At 35.7% G+C, this 21,141-nt stretch overlaps 2 protein-coding genes and 1 long non-coding RNA gene across 6 annotated transcripts in view; 1 reads left to right on the top strand and 2 right to left on the bottom strand.

Moving 5' to 3' along the window:
* Nucleotides 1–21,141, bottom strand: part of LOC139969456 (uncharacterized) — a 59,397-nt gene that overhangs the window by 3,809 nt on the left and 34,447 nt on the right. For 2 of the 3 annotated variants that reach the window (XM_071974459.1, XM_071974457.1), the window contains exons 1-5: nucleotides 3,000–3,129; nucleotides 2,246–2,364; nucleotides 1,698–2,006; nucleotides 1,031–1,345; nucleotides 235–351 (exon numbers count right to left, since the gene is read on the bottom strand). In XM_071974459.1, the coding sequence (XP_071830560.1) occupies nucleotides 235–351; nucleotides 1,031–1,345; nucleotides 1,698–2,006; nucleotides 2,246–2,312 (808 nt within the window). In that variant the 5' untranslated portion in view covers nucleotides 2,313–2,364; nucleotides 3,000–3,129. Of the gene's footprint in view, nucleotides 1–234; nucleotides 352–1,030; nucleotides 1,346–1,697; nucleotides 2,007–2,245; nucleotides 2,365–2,999; nucleotides 3,130–21,141 lie in introns of those variants that run through there. The other variant, XM_071974458.1, reaches the window with a different exon arrangement.
* Nucleotides 1–21,141, bottom strand: part of LOC139969465 (uncharacterized) — a 75,318-nt gene that overhangs the window by 31,443 nt on the left and 22,734 nt on the right. The gene's annotated exons all lie outside the window — the stretch shown is intronic.
* LOC139969450 (hepatocyte growth factor receptor-like) lies at nucleotides 5,532–20,670 on the top strand. Of its 2 annotated transcripts, XM_071974448.1 has the most exons (15): nucleotides 5,533–6,116; nucleotides 6,206–6,529; nucleotides 7,052–7,117; nucleotides 7,742–7,798; nucleotides 10,145–10,234; nucleotides 10,431–10,455; nucleotides 11,297–11,364; nucleotides 12,161–12,361; nucleotides 12,777–12,887; nucleotides 13,790–13,974; nucleotides 14,598–14,717; nucleotides 15,056–15,167; nucleotides 19,502–19,598; nucleotides 19,734–19,839; nucleotides 20,071–20,670. In XM_071974448.1, the coding sequence occupies exons 1-15, from the start codon at nucleotides 6,053–6,055 to the stop codon at nucleotides 20,137–20,139; spliced, it is 1,695 nt and encodes a 564-aa protein (XP_071830549.1). In that variant the 5' UTR covers nucleotides 5,533–6,052; the 3' UTR covers nucleotides 20,140–20,670. The 2 variants fall into 2 exon arrangements, with proteins under 2 accessions (XP_071830550.1, XP_071830549.1); XM_071974449.1 differs by lacking the exon at nucleotides 12,777–12,887 and having other exon boundaries at nucleotides 5,532–6,116.

Raw genomic sequence — 21,141 nt, 5'->3', positions numbered from 1 at the left:
TGAACTGTTGTAATTATTACCCAACTTTTCATGTAGACCTACCAGAGGGGATCGGGAAGATATTATACAACATGTCAAAACATGTAAACTGCAACATGGGCCTTTATGTAGATACATCTCCTATTGCACTTAATATTTTTTTGCTTATCTATTTTCCGTGCAATGTGAGCATTGTGATTTTGCTTTCTCTTTTTCTAATAGAATGGTAAAACTGTTAAATAGAAAGTCACTTACCGCAATACAGTGCAATAAGTACAATCGTAGTAAGAATGATCACGATTGCAATGACGCACGTCACAATGAGAATTGGATCATTTCCATCATTAGGTATTTGTAAATCATCACATGACACTATTAATATGAAATGAAAAAACATGCGCATAAGTTCATAAGTAAATATAATGTAAATGACAGTGACAGAAAGACAAACATATAAACAAACCTGTATGAAAATTTGAAACAAAAAGACATTATTTTAATGATGATTTTTTAGCTGTCCCGTAACTTGGACCATGAAAATATGCGATACTTGTGACACCATTTACACATCTAATAAATGAAACTGCTAAATACCTGAAATCTTAACACAATTTAATTCAGAATGCGTTATGACACTTTTTTGCTTATTACATCTAATTAAACTCTGTGCTCATGTATGTACGTTACAAACGCAATACGGTGCTTTGAGCTGACTTTGTATGCACAAAGTATGTTCAATCTAAAAGTAAACTTTAATAACAGGTTCATCATTATGTACGGCAGCATTAACTATAGGTTAGACACAAGATTATAGTTCAATAAAGTATCCCAGTTACTTTTGTCGAAATTGACTAAACGCGTATATAACGGTAATAAAATAAATTCGGTTTGGAATGTCTCTTTGACATAGTTTGACACTTCCTGTTTTTGACTTGACTGAAAGTAAGAATATCAGGTTTGACTATAACATTACATGACATAACATAAATGGGTCTGAGTAATGGTTATACATAATAACCTAAGTTCTAACAAGACAACAAAAACCACTCACCAAACGTTACATTTACTTTAGCATCCCTTACTGTTTTTTCATGTCCCCTTATGGAACTGGAGCATAGCAAAACTGCCAATCCACATTTCAAGCTTTGAATGTGCAAACTGACACTGACATTCCACGAATTATCCGACAGTCGTTCTTCGTGTATTCGACCTTGAATTATACTTCCATTATTGTAAGTCCATATTGGTGATATTTTCTCTATGGTTGGACTGGTGATAGTGCACGTGAGAAGTATAAGATCTTCAGTGGCTTGTATTAGACAATCTTCGCATGAGGTACACTGGTCTATCATTGGGCACGGCTCCTCTAAGGGAATAAACAAAATCAAATAAGAAAGATTAAACAAGCAGCTTGTGATATACAAGATTCATTATCCTACCCGCTCGCTGAATTTCAGAAAGTAGAGTATATTTACAAAGCCAGAGGAACAATTACAGATATTCATGCAAGTAAAAGAATCGCCACTGTAGTAGTAAAATGTATTAATTGAATAATTTAAAACAAGAGGTAATGAGAAAACAGTCACTTTCAAATGATTATTCGATAAATGATTGTAAGCGGGTAGGTAATATGTTCTATTTGATTCTTACAGTTTTCTAGATCTTATCTAATCAAATTGATCTGACTTACATATTTACTTGTATAACATGATCATTACCTATAAGATTTATAAACACGGTGTCTTGTTCCTTCTCGAAATCTTCCATAAAGTGTAAGATGGTGTAAGGTCCTGTCTGATTACGACCAACGCTCTTGATGATAAGTGAACCATCTTCGCTGATATCGTAGTGTTGCACTGGCCAAACGTGTTGGACACCAGATACCAATTGCGCGATGGGTGGCGAGCTCGTACTATTTCCTACGAACCAGTATAGCTCTGTAAGTGTAGACGTGGTGAGTGAACAGTTGACAACGAGTATGCTGCCTTTTTCAACAGACAGTTCTTCTGGACATCTAAGTGGCGACGCTTTGTGAAAAGACCATTTATAGAAATGTTAATATCATTCATAAGAAGCATCATCATTATATTTTAAAAGCAAAAGTATCATATAAAGATTTATACTTTTAAGTGAGTAAGATTATCTTTTACTGTCTCATGGTAACATCGTTATTCTAAGATAAAGTAATGTGTCATATAGTAACGGTAAAACTGTTATTAGAAGAAACAGTTAAGAAATAAAATAAAGCAAACAATTTAATACTTACCTGAATAGCTAGTTGGTAAAGCAATTGTAATGAAAAATGCAACTCCCAAAAGGTAATTTGACGTCATGTTGAACTGTCGGGCTTCATAAGTCGCAATGTGGATTAACTTGTTTTATTTTCTGAGGAGAGAATAGCTGTCATCTTAAGACCTCCTTATATAATAACATTTAAATTTATAATCGTACAAGATGTTCGATGCTGTCCTATATAACCAAGGTAAAGAAACCATTGGCCTTAATTAACTTACAGCTATAATAACATCGAGGTCAAACTATTGTCACCGGTTGACTAAATTTAGTTCATCAGCACCTACATGCATGACGATAATAAATACATCTAAAAAAGGATCTTCTGATGGCTCGAGTTTGTGCCAATACTTGAAATGAGGTTTCAACTAAAATACTGAGTGTGAAAGAGTTTTCTCAAAGATATACAAGTTTTACAAAGAATATCACTTAACAACTTAATGTACTGTTTTCGTTCTGCAGGTTACATAGGTCTATGTTACCAAAAATTCAGTGTGTACTTCAGTACACACGAGGCCGACTAATTAACCGTTAACAGTGTTAATAGTGTACACTTTGTGCGTCTATTATACTGTTATTATACTGGTCATTATTTAACAAATAAAAATGATTTCTTGAAAGTATAACTGATAAGCTTAATAACCTTAACAGAAACATTATTTTTCAATATGACTTAACTTCGTTTTGATCAATAACTCCCTGAAGCAGTAAATAATGCTTAAACGTACCGAAATATCGTATGGATGTTTCTTGCAATGTACAACGTTGAGCTGACTGTACAGCATTTGTTTCGAATAACACAAAGATACGTACTCTACAGTTAACTATAGACGTGATAGTCATGCATATAACCTAACACAAACAATCCCGGTACGAAGGTCAATGGGTAAACTGTGATATATTAATGTTCACAACAATGCACAAATACGCTGACATCTGCCAATGCACCGAATGTGCAGCTATATGGGAAAGAACTTACAACAGTAGCTTACTGTAATGAACTATTTGTTGCACTTTAACATTGCTCGATAAACTACATGAGCGATCGGTGCACAAAACCTAGCGGACCCACGGGGGAAATGTATTGTTTTGAAGCTAAATTTGTCTACCCCCGATATACCTCAATCACTAAATGAGATCAAATTAACCAAATACTGTATCACTTAAATATGGGGATAATAAACACTACACATCGATGACATGGTATGTTTAGGTCGAATTGTACTTCGTTATTGTACTTCTTTATCGTCATCGGAAGTTGGTTTGATAAAACTGCGAAACATCCCTCGCCTTACCGAAATACTTTACCATTATTTTGACTTATTTTGCTACACTTACTATCAATTTAATCTTTTAGTTTTCCAGACAGCCAATCTTATAGCCGATTTGGTGATTCCAAGGGGCCTTGAACATACTTAGGGGCGTTGGTCATTACTGGGCTGGCCGTATGAATGCTATTTCTGGTGGGCACGACGGATAAACACAGAAGGGCCTATTTTTATATCTACATGAATAAGCAATGGGCACTTAAGGTTTACTGATTCCACGCTAGGTATAAATAATGGCCGCTTCAACTGCCGGTTTTGGGTTATTGCTGCCTTAGAGAGGATTGGTTGGTTTGAACATGAGAAATTTCACAAAAATGTTGACAATTCTAAGTTCAAAGTGAATGCATCATTATGATAAATTAAAATCTATATTTAGACGTTTCTTACAAATTATTGACAATTTCATTGTACCAAACATATCTGAATATTCAAAATGAAGATTAAGTACAAAAGTATGTACAGGAACTCCCACCTTATCAGGAAGTATCATTGTTCTGTTTTTTTATAGTTATACATGAAACTACTTCAACTACACATTTTTAGAAGTATCTAAGAGAAAAAATTCCAACAATCGAGATTGGCAGATTTCGCACTTTAGCTTTAGCATGAGATTCTACAAAATGTGAATGAGCTTATGATACTGATAATAAAAGCACTTTTAGAGAAATTAGAGTGTTTGAATCGAAACAAGGAAATACAATAAGCCCTTCATTGTTTGAAAAGAGAAATTGTTGGGAAAGGGTTATCTTGGTCCACGTACAATGACTGATAACTATTGTAACTAAATTGTTAATTAATAAAAAGTGAGAACGATACGTTATATAATCCTAAGGAACTTGATGAATAATATAATCTGAAGTCCTTTTTTAACTTTTTGTCTACTTTTGTGGCATGACAACTTTATAGAGATGCAAACTGAACAGCTAGTTACAACGCGTCGTATTTGGACTGTGTATTTGACTATTTATTTCTCCGCCTTTCATTACAAAACAGTCACTTTAGAAAATGAAGACTTAAATAGGACTGTCATAACAAAGGAAACAACAAGTTAATTGTAAAGGTTACATATCAAAACCATGCAAATATAAGGAGTTATCATACCAATTATTACAGCTCTGACTACTGACCAGTCATTATAATGCCTGGATGTCAATAAAACCGTTCCCCTTTCCCCTCTAGTCTCTCAAATAAAACGGAAGAAAGGAAATATACAAATCATGTACAAAACAGTTCGTATATTAAAGAAAATACAAAGAAGATACAATTGCCAGCTGATCTTGCCGGACACATGAGACTTAAATTACGTGTTGATCAAAGACGCCATTAGAACTATGTATTTTGATAGTACTGAACATAAGAAAGTTGCATATCTATTCAGGTCTGTCTTCCTTTCATTGCAAAATATTACTATTTGCATCATTGGGTCATTAGTCTCTCAGATTATTGGGTCATTGACCTCTCAGCCGTCATTCTGGAAGTTCTTCGTGTCCATGTCATATGGCAAAATTCTATCAAATTTGAAGAATATCGTGCGAGTGGTTATAAACATAGCAAACATAACTACAATTTTGCATTTCAAAATTATCATGTGTATTATAGTGCAGAACGGTAATCCCCACAACACAGTACCGTTGTTTTAGTCAGCATAACCATGAAATATATTATTTTCCGCAGGACATTGCTAACTTACAATTCTAAACCGTTTGCCCCAAATCAATCCTTTTGACCAATAAATAGCGTTGTGAGTCAGAGAACAAAAGAAATTTCGTGTGTCCGAGGATATTCTCATAAAACGACAACATTTTGTTTTATTTTCAAACACTCAGTCCAACATCAAATCTTAATGAAAGCTAATGTATTTAGCGTCGCAGGATAGATAAATGTTTCAATTGCAAAACAATGGGTGTCACACAGTAAACCAATAGCAAATTGCGCGTATGCTTCCATATGTTAAATGGCTTCATAAAAAACACGTTACCACTGTTACCGTACTGCGTATAACATTAGGTACATGCAACCCGGTATAGGCATTGTCAATGGCTTCAACAAATAATTGACAATCGCACAACGATGTCTTCTTTGTTCCAAGCCTGTGAAAGAGTTGTACTTCGGAACAACAACGGTTCACAAACCTCTGACGGGGTCACATTGGGGTAAAAACTTGGTCAATAGATGAGCAACTACAATGGTTCCAGGGCTTCACCTGTAGCCAGATTTGAGCTTGTGATCATCCACCAATTGAAACTTGCATACATAAAGCAGCACGCCCAAATATGAAACAATCGTTCGAGTGATACTTGTTAACGCTCGGGTATCACATAACGTTCACTTTCTTCCTTGTAGTTGCCTGTGAAATGATAAGCACAGTGTTTGTGAGTATTTCCTTTCGCGTGATTGGCACGGATAGTTAGTAGATATTTTAATAAATGTGTTACTAAGCATTTACTGGTGTAATGGCAGTCTTCAGGTACTCCACTGTGTACAACATCTTGGGCTTACTTTTCCTATTTGAAAGAGGTATGGATTTAACTATTTATTTTCAAATTACATATCCTGAACAACTTACTGCGTTTAATTACAATCAGATGTAATTTTTGCATTTCCAGCTTTTCTACAAGATTTGATCATATGTCCATCGACTGCAGAGTTTACAGGAGATGAGATTGAATGCCACGTAAAGCTTAACACACTAGTATGTCTAGTTTGCCCAGTAAAGAAGACAACTGCACACATTATTTGGAAAGAAAATACGAAGAAAATTTTCAGGACCTCGGTACAAAAAAACCCATTAGACGGAATTTCAATGGGAAGTTGCAACGATACGTTATGGTCTCTAAATGTTGAAATGCAGGTTAACCAAACTAGTGAAAGGAATTTCTCCTGTTCCTACGGAAATAACGCCAGCGCCAAATTTTTCTTTAAAGTTAAAGGTATGTGTGATATTTAAAACTATAGCACCCACAAATCACATATTGTTACACTAATGCATCATGCACGGTGGAGTTGATCAAACGGTGAAAGCCGGTAGCAAAGATATGACTGTGGTCGATGAATAACTCCTAGTGGATGTATAAAAAAATAGATCCAATAGTTTTAATAGTCTGTTTGAAATTATCTTGAGCAGTTATTGTTAACTGAGTATTACAAACCATGTATGGAATACCAAATATGAACTTATACACATTGTGCCGCCGTCAAAACGTGCTTGCGTGAAGTTTCATTAGTGTTTACAAATAAATACTTGATAATACCGTACAACATATCCCAAAAAGTTAAAACTACGAAGATATATTGAAAGTTTTGATATCCTAGAGCAAATTCGAAAGTTGAAATGATTTGCCAATATTTTGGAATAAAAAGTCGACATTTCGATACAAACAAGTATCGAGAAAAATTCAATCGCACATTGTAATGACGGCGATAACCTAGTTTTTGTTTTTTGTTTTTAACAGCTGAGATACCAATTGGCACCACACCGAGTAGCATCAACAATATGAAGGATCAAGTCACCTCATCAAGTAGGAATAATATACATGTTTCCATTATATAAATTTTGTCTAAGCTTGGAATGGTATGGTTCCTACATCCAAATTTAAAGCCTTATTTTGTATTTCATTTTAAAGAATGTACATAACTTGTTCGACTTACGCATTTTTGGATATTTGATTAGCTGTGATATCAAGTTGAATGCTTACAAGGCTTTTTTTTAGGCGGGGTTCTTCTGTGCAGTAACATAGTCACACAGTAATGACGAGGTACCTTTTGCCAAACTGTTTACTCCTTACCAAAATTGAGTGAATGAGAATTTCAAGCAAACCCCGTTTGTGTGCCAAATGGATAGGCAATTGTTTTCACCTCAATGTGTTATATTGCAATGTTTCTGATACTAATAAAAATCGATTGTGACAATTTGATACTCCCATCAAAATGGAACACTATGGTCCTTAAAATGACAAACCAGTGTGTTAAGAGTACATTCTTTCGCAAACATCAACGGTAAAACTGCTAATGAATGTCTTCTTAACCCCAGGACTTTCTTACAGCATAGCGTTGCTTGATATGTTATCATTAACAGTTCTAAGTAAGGGCAACGCTTACTTGTTCCTTATATACGACTTTTACATTTTACTCTTGAAATTTAGATGATAATACTACAACAGCAGAAGCTGATTTTAACCACATCGCTCTTTTCATCGAAGGTGAGCCCAACTGTAGGTTTTTTAGAGTTACTTCCATCAAAATCTTAATGACATGTAAACGACATCAATCATTTTTTAGGCTAAAAGGAAAGAAAAGGTTTAGTGGCTTGTTGCAGGAACTACTTCTGTAACATATCGAACTGATATAACTTGTTATAACTTCTACAACGTACCCATGTACGTGACGGACCAAACTATGGAACCTGGTTAGTGTCTGTGTCGTATGTGAACTTCCCTCTTCCTCAATTGGAAAAGAAATACGATTTTTTTCAGCAATTTTATGTCAATATAATACTATCATAAGATCATCTACACTTAAAAAAAAAAGTTAAGTAAAGTAAATTCCTGTCGCATTTACCAGAAACAGTAGGTTTTTAAAACTTGTTTAAACTCCTGTTATTTTAGCAAACGTGGTTTACCAAAACTAGATTTAAGTATCCCTCCAATGAGGCCTAACGTTAGGGAAGGTCTAACATTAGCAATGCATTAGCCAACATGATGCTAGCAGTCGAGCAAGGCTGTGCATTACTTCACATTAGTGAGCTGTCCTGCTCGAAGGCTAATGTGATACTGCAGCATCCCGAGGCCATGGCCATGCGGTTGTCATGACTATTACCGCCCTCTGAAGTGCTGCCCTAAAAAAATGGATCGAATCGTCTCAATTAAAAGTTATTTTTATGAGTTCATGCCAAGTTTTACGACAGAAATTTAGCCTAGACTATCACGATCGGGACCTTTGTCAATTTGTGTTTACGCATAGCCTGGCATTTGGCTCGGCCTGCTAGTATCAACGCTACGCCTAGCCCAGCGTTAGGCACAACTGCTACCAAGTTAAGCTAGGACTATTTGTTAGGACTATAACATAAATCTGTTTTTGTTTAAGTAGGCTCTGTCCCTGCTGTACTGTTAGAATGTAACCTAGGCTGTTTATGGGCGAACTTACATGGATAGGCCTAGATTTTTAATTGATGTCAATGAGCTATCCTACTTTGATATACAAGTTCTGTTGCATTTGTTTGCAAAAAGTTTTAGGAAACGGTGTTATGCTTAGCACCTTTGTTTTTTTCTGAGTGTTGAAGGTTGATACCACTTTGCCGAAATACTTGGAGGAAGTTGAGTTCCGCCAGCTTCTTGTCTTAATGTGGGTGATAGGTATGCTACCCATCAAAGTTTCGTTGTGACAGATTGACATGGATTATAGCAGCAGACATTTTACAGGCTCTTGATGTTTGCTTTAAGCTATTTTATGTCTTAGACCTTAACTATCCTTGTTAATGTGCAATTACTTGAGAGTTTGTTCAAAAGGTTCTTTACGGACTGGATAGTCAAGTCAAGTCCAAAACATCATCTGCCGTTATTGCAATGAGGGATGAATTGAAAGCAGATCTGGGGTAGATGACGGCTGCCAAAAGCATGACTTTGAAGCAATGAGAAGACTACTTCCTGTAGTCACATAATGCAGTGAACTTGAATGAACTTAGAACACATCAAGTGCATATGTAACTTAGAGAACAAATATTATTGTTGTAGAGCAATAGAAAGTGTGAGAAACTAGCAGGATAGACTGTCTTCGTGTTTTTTTTTTAAATTCCATTAATAAATTGTAATTCTACCAGACAAGCAGGGGTGATAACAACTGTTATTGACACGTGTTTTGGTATGCGGGCACTACATTTGCAGCTGCGAAAAAATTGTGTAGCATGTCTAATTTGTAATTAATAGAGTGACTTAAGCTACATTTATGTGAAAGACTTTCTTGTGAATATAACAGAACTTTAAATTAAACCCCTTTTACCTACTTTATGACTAAAGATTACTCTAACCCTCTTTGACCTTGTTCAACTTTTTTCTATTTAACATACAATATAAAGACAGCGAGCAAACGTCCATAAGAAACCACAGCGACCATAAGAAAAACACTATATAATTTAAATTTTTAGACTGTATATCTACCAAGAATAAGTGTTAAGTAACCGTTAAAATAAGGTAATTTTACAGACAAGGACCCATTTATTTCAAGGAAAATACTGTATCAACAACGTTTTTAGCCTATTTTACATAGAATAGTGTAAAATAACGGTCGTCATATAGTAATTTTACGGACAAAGACTTATAATGCAAGAATAAACTATACGTAACATTTTAGACTGTATATTTTACATTGATCATCTGCAGTTTGAAATGACAGTCATTCCTGTAAACTCTGCTGCCAGACAAATTATGTTTATTAACAAACTTTTTTAAAAGTGTAAGATGTTGTTGATTCCAACTAACGTGGGGTATGATTAGTAGAACCATAAAAACAGACTAACACAAACAATCATTGTTTATCTAATTTGCCATCAGATAAGATGCTATTATTAATACTCATCATCAGTGGAACAGTATTCTTTAATGCGATCTTAACCGCATTGTGCTGTATAATTCGAAGACATTGTAAGTATTGTACAGAACAGATTATTCAGCTAGTTTATGTTCTTAGCACTTTGTAAAGTAAGATGTGTATGCTGTCTATACCCAATTTGATAACAAAATTCACTGTAAATAAAAAAATAAGACGCCGGACGATGTTATCTCTACTAAATGATTAACACTATTCTTAATTCTGTCTGCTTCATTTTATTTTTTATAGGTAGCACAAATAGAGAAACTGAAAGGTATGGTATTTATTGACTGCTTTTATATAATATCACCAACGCTTAGTGTAATACTTATTCATTGAGTTATTCAATAGACATACGTATTTAAACTGTTTTGTTATCTTTGCAAATCTATTAAAATGTTCTTACCCATCGAAGTCACTCGCCTCACTTTTCTTCATCCTGTCATTAAAGATACATATCAGTTATTGACATTTGGGTGCCACCCTATAAAAACTCGAAACCCTTTCTCATCCCATGAAAGAGAATATGGATAGTTGGTAACGAGGAAAGTAAAATTGAAGGACGATATGGATGATTGTTAGATAGCTAGTTGTAATGTGCAACATATAAACTTAGACATACTGAAAAGAGGTCAGGATTTACGGAATAGACGATGACGTTAAATATGATAGGAGAGAGGATTTTATGTATATGTATGTCACCACTATAATTTGGGGTATCAATTAGGTGGTCAGGTATGTACGTACAGTCTCTTTGATGAGGCTTACGATACGTTTGAAATACGGCAGGTGAAAAGCGAAACAAATTCATTATGCGGATTACAGATTTTACATGCACATGTCAAAATCGTCATTACTGAACTGAAGTATCGAAATATCCTTTGAATTTTGAGCAATATATATAAATAAACATGATGTTACTTAATATATACATGACGATCGTTTTAAATATGTTAAGAAATAAGGAGTTCCAAAAGTAAATTGTGGTACTAAACACGCGATATGCGATTCTTTTGTCGTTTGCACTTACTGCCTTGATGGTTTGTATCATATTGAAATGCTCTCTAATGATATGATGTCCACTATCCATGTATCTTCTCTTTCTACTTTCTAAGGCGGAGTCTTGACATGGGAATACAAATTACCAATTCGCATACTTTGCAACATACACCTATTTTTGACGGTAATACCTAAATTCCTATCTACCGATATATACATATATATATATATATATATATATATATATATATATATATATATATATATATATATATATATATATATATATACAAATATATATATATATACATATATACAAATATACATATATATATACATATATATATAATTTATATATATATATATACATATATATATATACCTCCTCGCCCGCGCCCCGTAACAATATCATACCGTTCGGTGTACGGTGTACGGTGTTCTGTTTATGACTTCTTAATAATTCTGCTGTATTCTCGGCCAGGAATTCGAAGCTTCCATGTATCTTCTCTTTCTACTTTCTAAGGCGGAGTCTTGACATGGGAATACAAATTACCAATTCGCATACTATGCAACATACACCTATTTTTGACGGTAATACCTAAATTCCTATCTACCGATATATACATATATATATATATGTATATATATATATATATATATATATATATATATACAAATATATATATATACATATATACAAATATACATATATATATACATATATATATATATATATATATATATATATATATATATATATATATACCTCCTCGCCCGCGCCCCGTAACAATATCATACCGTTCGGTGTACGGTGTACGGTGTTCTGTTTATGACTTCTTAATAATTCTGCTGTATTCTCGGCCAGGAATTCGAAGCTTCAGATGCATTTGGGTAAAAACTATAATCTTGTTCAAAACGAACGAGAAATCGAAATTGCAGTTAGCTACAATATGAACTGAATTCTATCTTTCACTTACTAGGTTCTGTCACAGTTGACCTTGACGTTACCACGGACGCATCACCAACTCTTGTTCGAAAGAGACAAAGCATCATGGCAAACTACAAATTTCATATTTACTCTGAAACGTGCGTCAATGTTGGCTCTTTGTTTGAATATCGTCAAGGTAACTTTCGAACCAAAGACAAGAAAGAACATACTTGTTTTGCCAAAAGCCTACGGGGTGAGTATCAGCATGATAAAAGGGTTGATTTTGAACATAGTTTTAATTTGAAATGGACTTTTCAATGTAGCAGTCTTGCCAAATATTTTAATCAAGAATTCATGACTACAAAGTATGCAAATGAGATTAAAGGTTTTTTTTTTACAATTCTTGACGTCGAGTAACTACATGCTGTATAACGTCTAAACTATCGAGCGACTTTCACTATTTTATATTATTGAGAATGACTAGAAGGAGTACCAAATGGAAACGAATCATACAAGACAAGTTTAATGCACTTGCTGCTTGGCATAAACATATTGCAGATTGGTATTATACAAATCGCAGATGCGTAATTAAGTTAGCGTACGAGTGATACATTAAATAATTAATGAAAAAGAACTCGGAATTATGACCATATTTATATCTTTTGCAGAGATATGTAGCATAGAGGATGCTCGAAATTTCCAACGCGTTGCAAGAAGTGTTAAAAGTCTTAGGATTCATCCTCATATAGTAGAATGTTTGTTCATTTCGATTACTGAGTGTAAGTTGTTATAGTGATTCCTTATCATATTATTCAGAATACCCACATTAGGCTAAATTTACAAATTATATTAAGCAGAACGTTAACAATTTATGAGCTATGTTATACTTTTGTTTCCCTCCATCATCAACTTATGACACCATTTTGTTTGCAAGTGAAAGCACCTTAGACTCAGCTAATTGTGACCTTTGATCTTCTGTAATCACGTGTTGCATTTAACATTAATTGATGTATTGATAACTTACAGAGTCAGATATCCCACATGAGTAGTGGTTCCGGTCATTGTGTCATTCGGTAGATTTGTAATAGCCAAAATGGTGTGTTGTGGTTATGTGAGCTTTGACCTATGCCTTATGACGTCATAACTCAAATGAAGCAGTACAGCAAAATGACAAGGCATACACCCACCAAGTTCGAAGTCTATCGTGTTAACAGTGGAGTAGTGACCTATTCTAATCATGTGACCTTACGTGTGTTATTTTAGCTAATGTAATGTTAACTTTTCAGAGACGGATATTCCATATGAGTTTGAATAACAAGCTGAGCACACATTCCAAATGTATGACATTCCGTTGATGAATCATCATGAATACTAGAATAATTTATATCACGCATCGTTTGCTGTACTCCAATAGTAGGATTAACGGGGTGTTAGCTTGTCAAAATAGAAATCATTATAACCATATGACGAGTTATGGATAATATATATAGATTAGTAGTAATATTAGTCTCCGTGTTGAAGTAAACTCCATGAAAAAGATAAAACCTTAAAGACACCAATGCTAATGACAACTGGTTGAAATGTGATTCAAGTAAATGACAAAGTTCATACAAAAGGCTGTCAAATATTCGCAGAATGCAGAACATAATTGAAAATCGTGAACTACTCCACTTCATTTCAGTTCCATACACAATATACTACGAGTATCTGGAACATGGCTCCTTGCAAAATTTCATCATGGCTCGGTACCCTGAGGTGGAAGACAAGCACTCGAGATTGGCAACAAAAACTGAACAACAATTAGAAGAACTTCTTGGATTCTCGTGTGATATAGTTAAAGGAATGGAATTCCTTGTTTCTCAAAAGGTACTTAAACATTATGTAGTTTATCATTTCATAGAGAGTTTGACTACATGGCCTTAGGTCGATGGCGTAACCAGTAGTGGAATGGGGAGACTGAGTGCAGGGAGGGGGCCTACCCATAATTATATAGGTATGGACCAACCGAACTTAGAAATTTGAGGTATATGCTTGTTCAAATATTTACAAACATGTATTTGTTTATGTTTGATATTTATGTTAATAGTTACATAACCAAACAATTATTGCAGTGCATTTGGCGTACTAACATCATTGCCATTCTAACCTTGTACATATTCTAAACAAGTCAAAGAAATTAGTATGTTCAATCACGGTATTTAGTTACGTAATTTAACAGTTTTTAGACTGACAGGAACTTACATTGCTGAAATGTATGGCGCTCAAATCGTGTGTACAACCTGTTTTTATTGGATTTATTTTTTTTATGAAAAAAACTATATGTTATATAATTTTGCATCGAACACTAAGCAATAACTGTTTTCTTGGGTATGATGTGAATTATTGCATTGGGTGCGATGAGCACCGTCTAAGTTAAACTCTAAATGTGCAATACAAAGAGGTTATCATAACATTGAGAAAATTGCTTCTGATGTTGTTGTTCTTGTAAGTTTTGTCATCCTGTGCTATGCTTGAGAAAAGTCCTTCTGACCGGAGACGGGTTTTGCAAAATATACGACATCCGACCGATAGAAATGGCGATACCAAAAGTAGAAGAAGAACTTAAAAAGGTAAGTACTTGAACCTTTTCGTCTACCCAAACCAAACAGTCTGTCACTTGATAGTTTCGTTTGATATCCAAAGATAAACATGAAGTGATTTCTTTAAATTCTTTAAATGATGAATCATTCTAGTCTAAATCATGATGTAAAATTAAATATTCATATTCGGACTTATAGAATACTGTGGTAAAATTACTAAGCTGATATGCCAAGGGTGAAAAACGGTTGGGCTCTAGTGACATTTTCTCAATCATACTTACAAACTTCAAGATGAAGGTGAAAAATTGGCTTTGAGAAAGCTTGTGTATAGATTTACGAGACCGCTAGCTGTTCTGCTTTCTTTCTAGGAATACCCACCGCTACCTTGGTTATCACCGGAAACGCTCTTTTTGAAAGAATATACATCCGCTTGTGACGTTTGGAGTTATGCTGTGTTACTGTGGGAAATATTCTCATTAGGTGGGCAAGTTTTGATTTTGTCTGTTTCGTTCATGTGGGAAAGTGCCGTTCAATCGTTGTAAAGTATTTAGAGGTCTCTTAGATCTGGAAAACTACTAATGTAAAAGCTAAGAAAAGTAAATGTATACCAATTTATCATTAACTTTTACTTCAATTGTTAGCTATACATATTATACAAATTAATAAGCTTAAACTTAATGATAGGCTGAAGAAACTGACCACATTGAGCTGACCGCAACCGAGCTGAACTGAACTGGTTGTTAGTTCCATTCGCACGAAGAACTAAACTATCCAGCATTTACACTGGCACTTGATTGTTGCATTTAATTACTACTCCGTCATAAATATATAAATGTACAAACAGTTGTTTTAGTGTGCAGACGTCACATTCTGATAGGTACGGTAGAGTCAGCGTGGTCTGACGAAATCACCGACGTTTACCACAAACCCTTATGAATCTCTAAGTTGGTTCGTTCTTACAAGATGGCCCTGTCAGAATCTCGATATCATTATAGGCGACAACCTAGCTTTTTTTGTTTTCTACTAGAGAAATTGTCATTAAGAGAGGGCGTTGATTCAGTTGTGTTAATAGTTTTCATATTTTATTTCAAACCACCGTGTCAATTGCATTCGTAAAATCGAGGTAAAATTGAGTTTGTCAGAGCTACCACAGTCGCTCGTAAAAATAAGGTTGACACATACAGTTAAGATGGTATTTTATCGGTAACGAATTAGTTGTTGATCTAGTTAAATACCCGGAACAAAATAGATAAGAGATTGGACAGAAAGCTTTACGTAGGGGTAACGAAATGTTTAAGAGCCCCAACGCCTATTTTACCTCATCACACTGTACTTCGGTTTTACATGAAATTGCCCTGATGACTTGATTCAGTGCACGTTATGACACCGATAGGAGCGTACGTATTTTGCGTGGCATCCACCATGCTTTGATCATTTTTCACAAGTCGTGCGAGACTACTTGTAAATGATGTTTCAGAGGATAAAAATAATAGTGATTTATAACGCGTGCATACCCACCCGGACGGGTGCTCAAGGCGTGGGAGAGAAAGAGGAAAAAGAAAGCCAAAACAAAATTGAACAAAAGAGCAATGGCAATTTGTTAGTACTACTTCTCTTAAATTACAGAGAGCAAAGGTATACAACTCTAGACTTTTAGCACATTGATCTGTGTACCGTATTTTGCGGTACTACGACCGGTACTTTGCTGGGAAATCTGAACTAGTTAGACTTTTTGTTTCGGTTTATTGAAGATTTACCCTGCAGTAGTGGTAGCATATACGCCTCCAAAGGGTAGTTTTGCGACACTTTCGTTGTAGTTGTACCCACATCGTTAGCAGGTTAACAGGTTTACTTTCACTACTTACGCGGTACTTTGCCGTGCTCTCAGCATCATTAGTGCTTTTTGAAACGTAATATTGGGTAGAGTAATTACGGATGATAGTTTAATAGAAGAGAATGAGTTAGATTACGTTGAAGATGAGCAACGGGCATCATCACTGAGTTTGTTGCTTCCCTGTGGAGAAGCGCGCCCAGGAATTGTATCTGATTCACAAGACATGGAGCAGGTCATTATCGCCATACAAACACAAATTGTTGTGTCAAAAAGTGAACTGAGACACAGAAACAACATACTTTGTCAAACGTATGTATTCAGAGCATAAGAGCCCAGACACTCATTCTCATTTAGATCTTTCCTCAAGGTCTACCCCGTTTCAAACCTGCTCTTTGGTGAAAATGTAAGCCAACAGGCGAGAGACATATCTGTTAAACCAGAATGAGTAGGCGTTTTATAGCAACTCAGAGGGAGAGGTTATTGTTATGGTAACATTGATCGAAGGCAAGGTCGTGGAAGAGGCCAAAACACCTATAGCAAGTCTTTTTTACGCCAACTCGACAGCAAGCGACAGCAACAATCTAGAAATCGGAAGACTTAAATGGAGGTATGGTACGTGCAAGTCAGCTATGCCACCTTACACATGTATGTGCAGAAAACCCTGATGTGTCACAAGAAATTGACATATACCGCTTTATATTACATATCATCGATTTAAATCGGTATATGTCGATTTAAACTGGTATAAGGCGAATTAAATTGCTACATGTCGATTTAAAATGACATATACCGATTTAAATTGACATATCATCGAATTGAACTTTATGTCGATTTGAGACTGATGGCCACCATACAGGCTATGATATAGAGTTCAATTCTCCTAATTAGATTGATTTGGTCGCCTCTTAAGAAACACACTTGGTGAAAAATCAGTCTCCCAGTGGCATCAAAACAAGTTATAGACCTAGAACCACACTTTACTGTTACTACAAATTCCTCACTGCATGGATGTGGGGCTATATGCGATAGAGTTAACCCCTCGTAAAATGCAAATGGCAGTTTGAATCCTAAAGAATTACAACAAAAAAATGAGACACTTCTGCAGTACAAAGGAATTTAACAAGTACTATACTGTCAAACAATGTTATTTAACCAAGGATTGAGGTACAACGACCTAAGCACAGCTAGGTCAGCCTTGTTAGCCTTTTGCTACAGCAGGAAGACCATTGGGACTCACCTCTTTATTGGGAGGTTCCTAAAGGGTGCCTTTGAGCTTATTGTCAGGCTCACTATGTTCAGAATTATAAATTCGTTGGAATTTTTTAAAGATTTGCAAATCTATACATCTTTGGAAACTGTATAGTGTAAGCAATCAGAAAACCAATGTTTACCATTTGCCGGACGCATATATGGCGGCCATCTTGGATTTTCAACCTGGCCGCTTTAAAAATGGGTGTTTCTCAATATCTCAACATCTAGGGGACCCAGAGTCCTGATTTTAACGGCTAAACCTACATTTGTAGGGGCAAGGAATCTTGTGGTACCAAATACAATAAGCTAAACGTAACCACAAGGCTGTCATCTTGGATTTTCAAAGTGGCGACCGTAAATATGAATGTTTCCCAATATCTCGGCATCTAGATGACCTAGAGTCATGATTTTAACGGCTAATCCTATATTTTTAGGGGTGAGGTATCCAGTGGCACCAAGTATAATAGGCTAAACATAATAACAGATGTAGATGATAGTAGATGATCTGAATGACTGAGCCAGAGATTTCACTTCCGACGATGATAATTGTTTATCACTAAACTTCAATGGCAAAGACCAACATCACGATCATCAGCTAGTACTCTCACTCATCATAATCACTGTCACTGGCCAACAATATGTCATTCCTAGAGTCCTCATCATTCTGACACTGAGTGACGCACTGGCAGAGGTCGGTACACGATAGGTTATTGGACCTGCAAGAACATCGAGCTTTAGAACAGTCGGCTCTGCGCTGGCATCTCACCATCTCGACGATGGCCTTGGGGGCTGGGAGCACCTCAGTAGTGACTGACTTGACCTGACCAGTTGTGTCCTTGTAGAAGCCGTGCTTCAGAGGATCCAGGAACTGCTGCTGAGCAACGCTTGCCTGACCCCACACTGTGGCCTGGATCTGGACTCGGTGGATGTGCTGCTTGAGAGCACAGGGGGTCGGAGGCAGCTTGTCACTTTCAGCCATATGCTTGCAGAACAGATGCCACCGCAGTTCGGGATGCTCGCAATCTGGATGCCCTTACACTATACAGTTTCCAAAAATGTATAGATTTACAAATCTTCCAAAGAAAAATCCAACGAAATTACATAATGAGCCTAACTATTAGAACCTCAACACTTAATGCAAGAGCATATGGGATGCCTCACTAGACGTTAGCTACTTCAGGTCCCTAAATCCTTTGGCAGATTTTACCCTGTAATAATTATCCTTTAAGTTAGTTATGTTTATATCGACTCAACGTCTTAACCATTCAGCTGCTTAATATTAAAGACATGCACACTTTGACGAAAGTTAAGGTAAAAGTCCACATAAATAACCATTCCAAGCAATATCGGCTAGATATGAAACCTGTAAGAATGAACCTTCTTGACTAATTTACCGAGCCTAAGGTGAGGTTTGATTGAGAATATACCAACGAACGGAGGGATTACATGCCCTTCCAGCATAGTTGCATATGCTCCCCACACACCCCTTTGTTGTCAAATTTTCTTGTTGCGTTACCCATTAACGATCCTTTAATAACTGAAGCAATTCAGCAGTGCAATCTCATGTAATCCCTCCGTTCGTGTGATACATCGTTTGAATCCCAATCAAACCTCACCTTAGGCTCGGTCAATGATAGGAATATAAGGTAGTGGATTAAAAAGACTACTTGAGTATTCATTATTAGTATTTATTGAATTTGATTTTTTTTTTCATTATTTAATACTACAGGTAAGGTTCCGCATGCAGGACTTGATAAATTACAGGTAGAAGAGAACATTCGACAATCAAATGTATTAAATCAACCCTCGTGTTGCCCTGGATCTATGTAAGTTATTTTTTTCATTGACATTTGAGACCATTGGTGATTTTTGCAAGCATGACTCATTGAATCTGGAAGATGTAACTAAGTCTCTATAGGTAAACGTTTACAGAAAAGTTAACTGTTTTGTTTTACATACAGCTACAACATGATGTTGACTTGTTGGAATATGTCGGCAGCACATCGATTGACCTTTGGAGACATTGCTTCTCAACTTGTTGGGACTTTAGGAGACATTCAAAAGATGGTAAGTTTATGCATGTTTGAAATGATTTCCATTTCTATTATTTGTCCGACACTTTAAATACTTCATGAAATGTCTCTGGGTCCCTGGTTCTTCTTCGCTCAAAAAAATACATTTAATTGATTTGATTGATTGTTTATGGTTAATTTACTATTGTGCCACATTTCAAATCGTACCTTTTTTACTATCTGCAGCTTTTATTATCAATACAATTTGTTTTGCTTCTCTTTCTAGAATCAAGTAAAAGAAGAATGTGGTCAAATACCAACATACTACGTATTGGACATGGATGGTAATGTGTAATTGCTCAATGAGTTACGAAACATGCGTATTATGTATTGTAATCTTCACGGTACTGCTTGACCACAATTTGCGCAGGTGTGTACAGTTTAGTAGCGAAAATTGTAAAACTAAATAATAAATAAAAGCTCAGTACATCAGTGTATGTAATACCTTATTAATGCTTGCTTGCGTTTCTTATCACAATTTTTGAAGCATTTATATGTTTGCATTTTTTAAAGCTTCATTGGTATTGACAATTTTTTAACCCTTGATTCTTCCCTTCGGAGTGATTTTAGATACTGAGGCAAATATTCTTCAAAAGCTTTTCTTCCTGTTATAAACGTCTTGTTCTCTTATCCTTGAAGCCTGATACATATGGAATGTTTGCTTAGCTTCATGATATTTTGTAATAAACGGAGCAAGATCAATGTCCTGAGTTAATAACTGCGATCTTGGCGCCGAGGACTTAGCGCTAAGTCAAGATAGTCAAGGTTACATCGTCGAGTTATGTACAAACAAAAATGTACAACGTGTAGACATATATCATGTCGTTTAGAGAGAATGTAAATAGATCGTTAAAACGTACTATACTCTCTTTGTTTTATTTTTGGTTTTATTCCTGCCGGTTATTCCAGAGAAATCCCCCATTAAGGTGCCTCCGAATACCTTCCCCTTATCCCTCCCATTAACATTCCTTTCTATAACCGAAGGGAAGGAGCAAGACAGGTGGAGGGGTCTGGTAGAAGATCCATAGGTAGCGTTATCATATCATAGGTATTTCTGCCAACCCCGTTTTGTCCTGAGAGTTGGGGGGATGCAATTGGCACCACTCATCTGGCTATTCCAGTGCACATGCAGCATTCCAAATCACAGTTTTGATTATGCTGAGGGAAAATTGTAATGTCTCACACTGTTGAATCAGACCTCCAATTAACATCGAGCTGTTGATATACCGTTAATATAATACCGGTAGGACGTTAGCAGGACCGTAAAACCACGTACCATATGCTTAACATGTTGATG

This window comes from Apostichopus japonicus, chromosome 7 (assembly GCF_037975245.1).
Source record: "Apostichopus japonicus isolate 1M-3 chromosome 7, ASM3797524v1, whole genome shotgun sequence".
NCBI lineage: Eukaryota > Metazoa > Echinodermata > Holothuroidea > Aspidochirotida > Stichopodidae > Apostichopus > Apostichopus japonicus.
Note: the sequence above shows the minus strand (reverse complement) of the source record. Positions and strands in the feature narration are given on the sequence as shown.

What these genes read in the sequence shown, in the direction of transcription:
- LOC139969450 (XM_071974448.1), top strand. Translation starts at nt 6,053, where the DNA reads ATGGCAGTCTTCAGGTACTCCACTGTGTACAACATCTTGGGCTTACTT. An exon ending in CTGTATAATTCGAAGACATT is followed by an intron (nt 10,235 to 10,430) that starts GTAAGTATTGTA and finishes TATTTTTTATAG; the next exon opens with GTAGCACAAATAGAGAAACT. An exon ending in TAGAAGAAGAACTTAAAAAG is followed by an intron (nt 14,718 to 15,055) that starts GTAAGTACTTGA and finishes CTTTCTTTCTAG; the next exon opens with GAATACCCACCGCTACCTTG.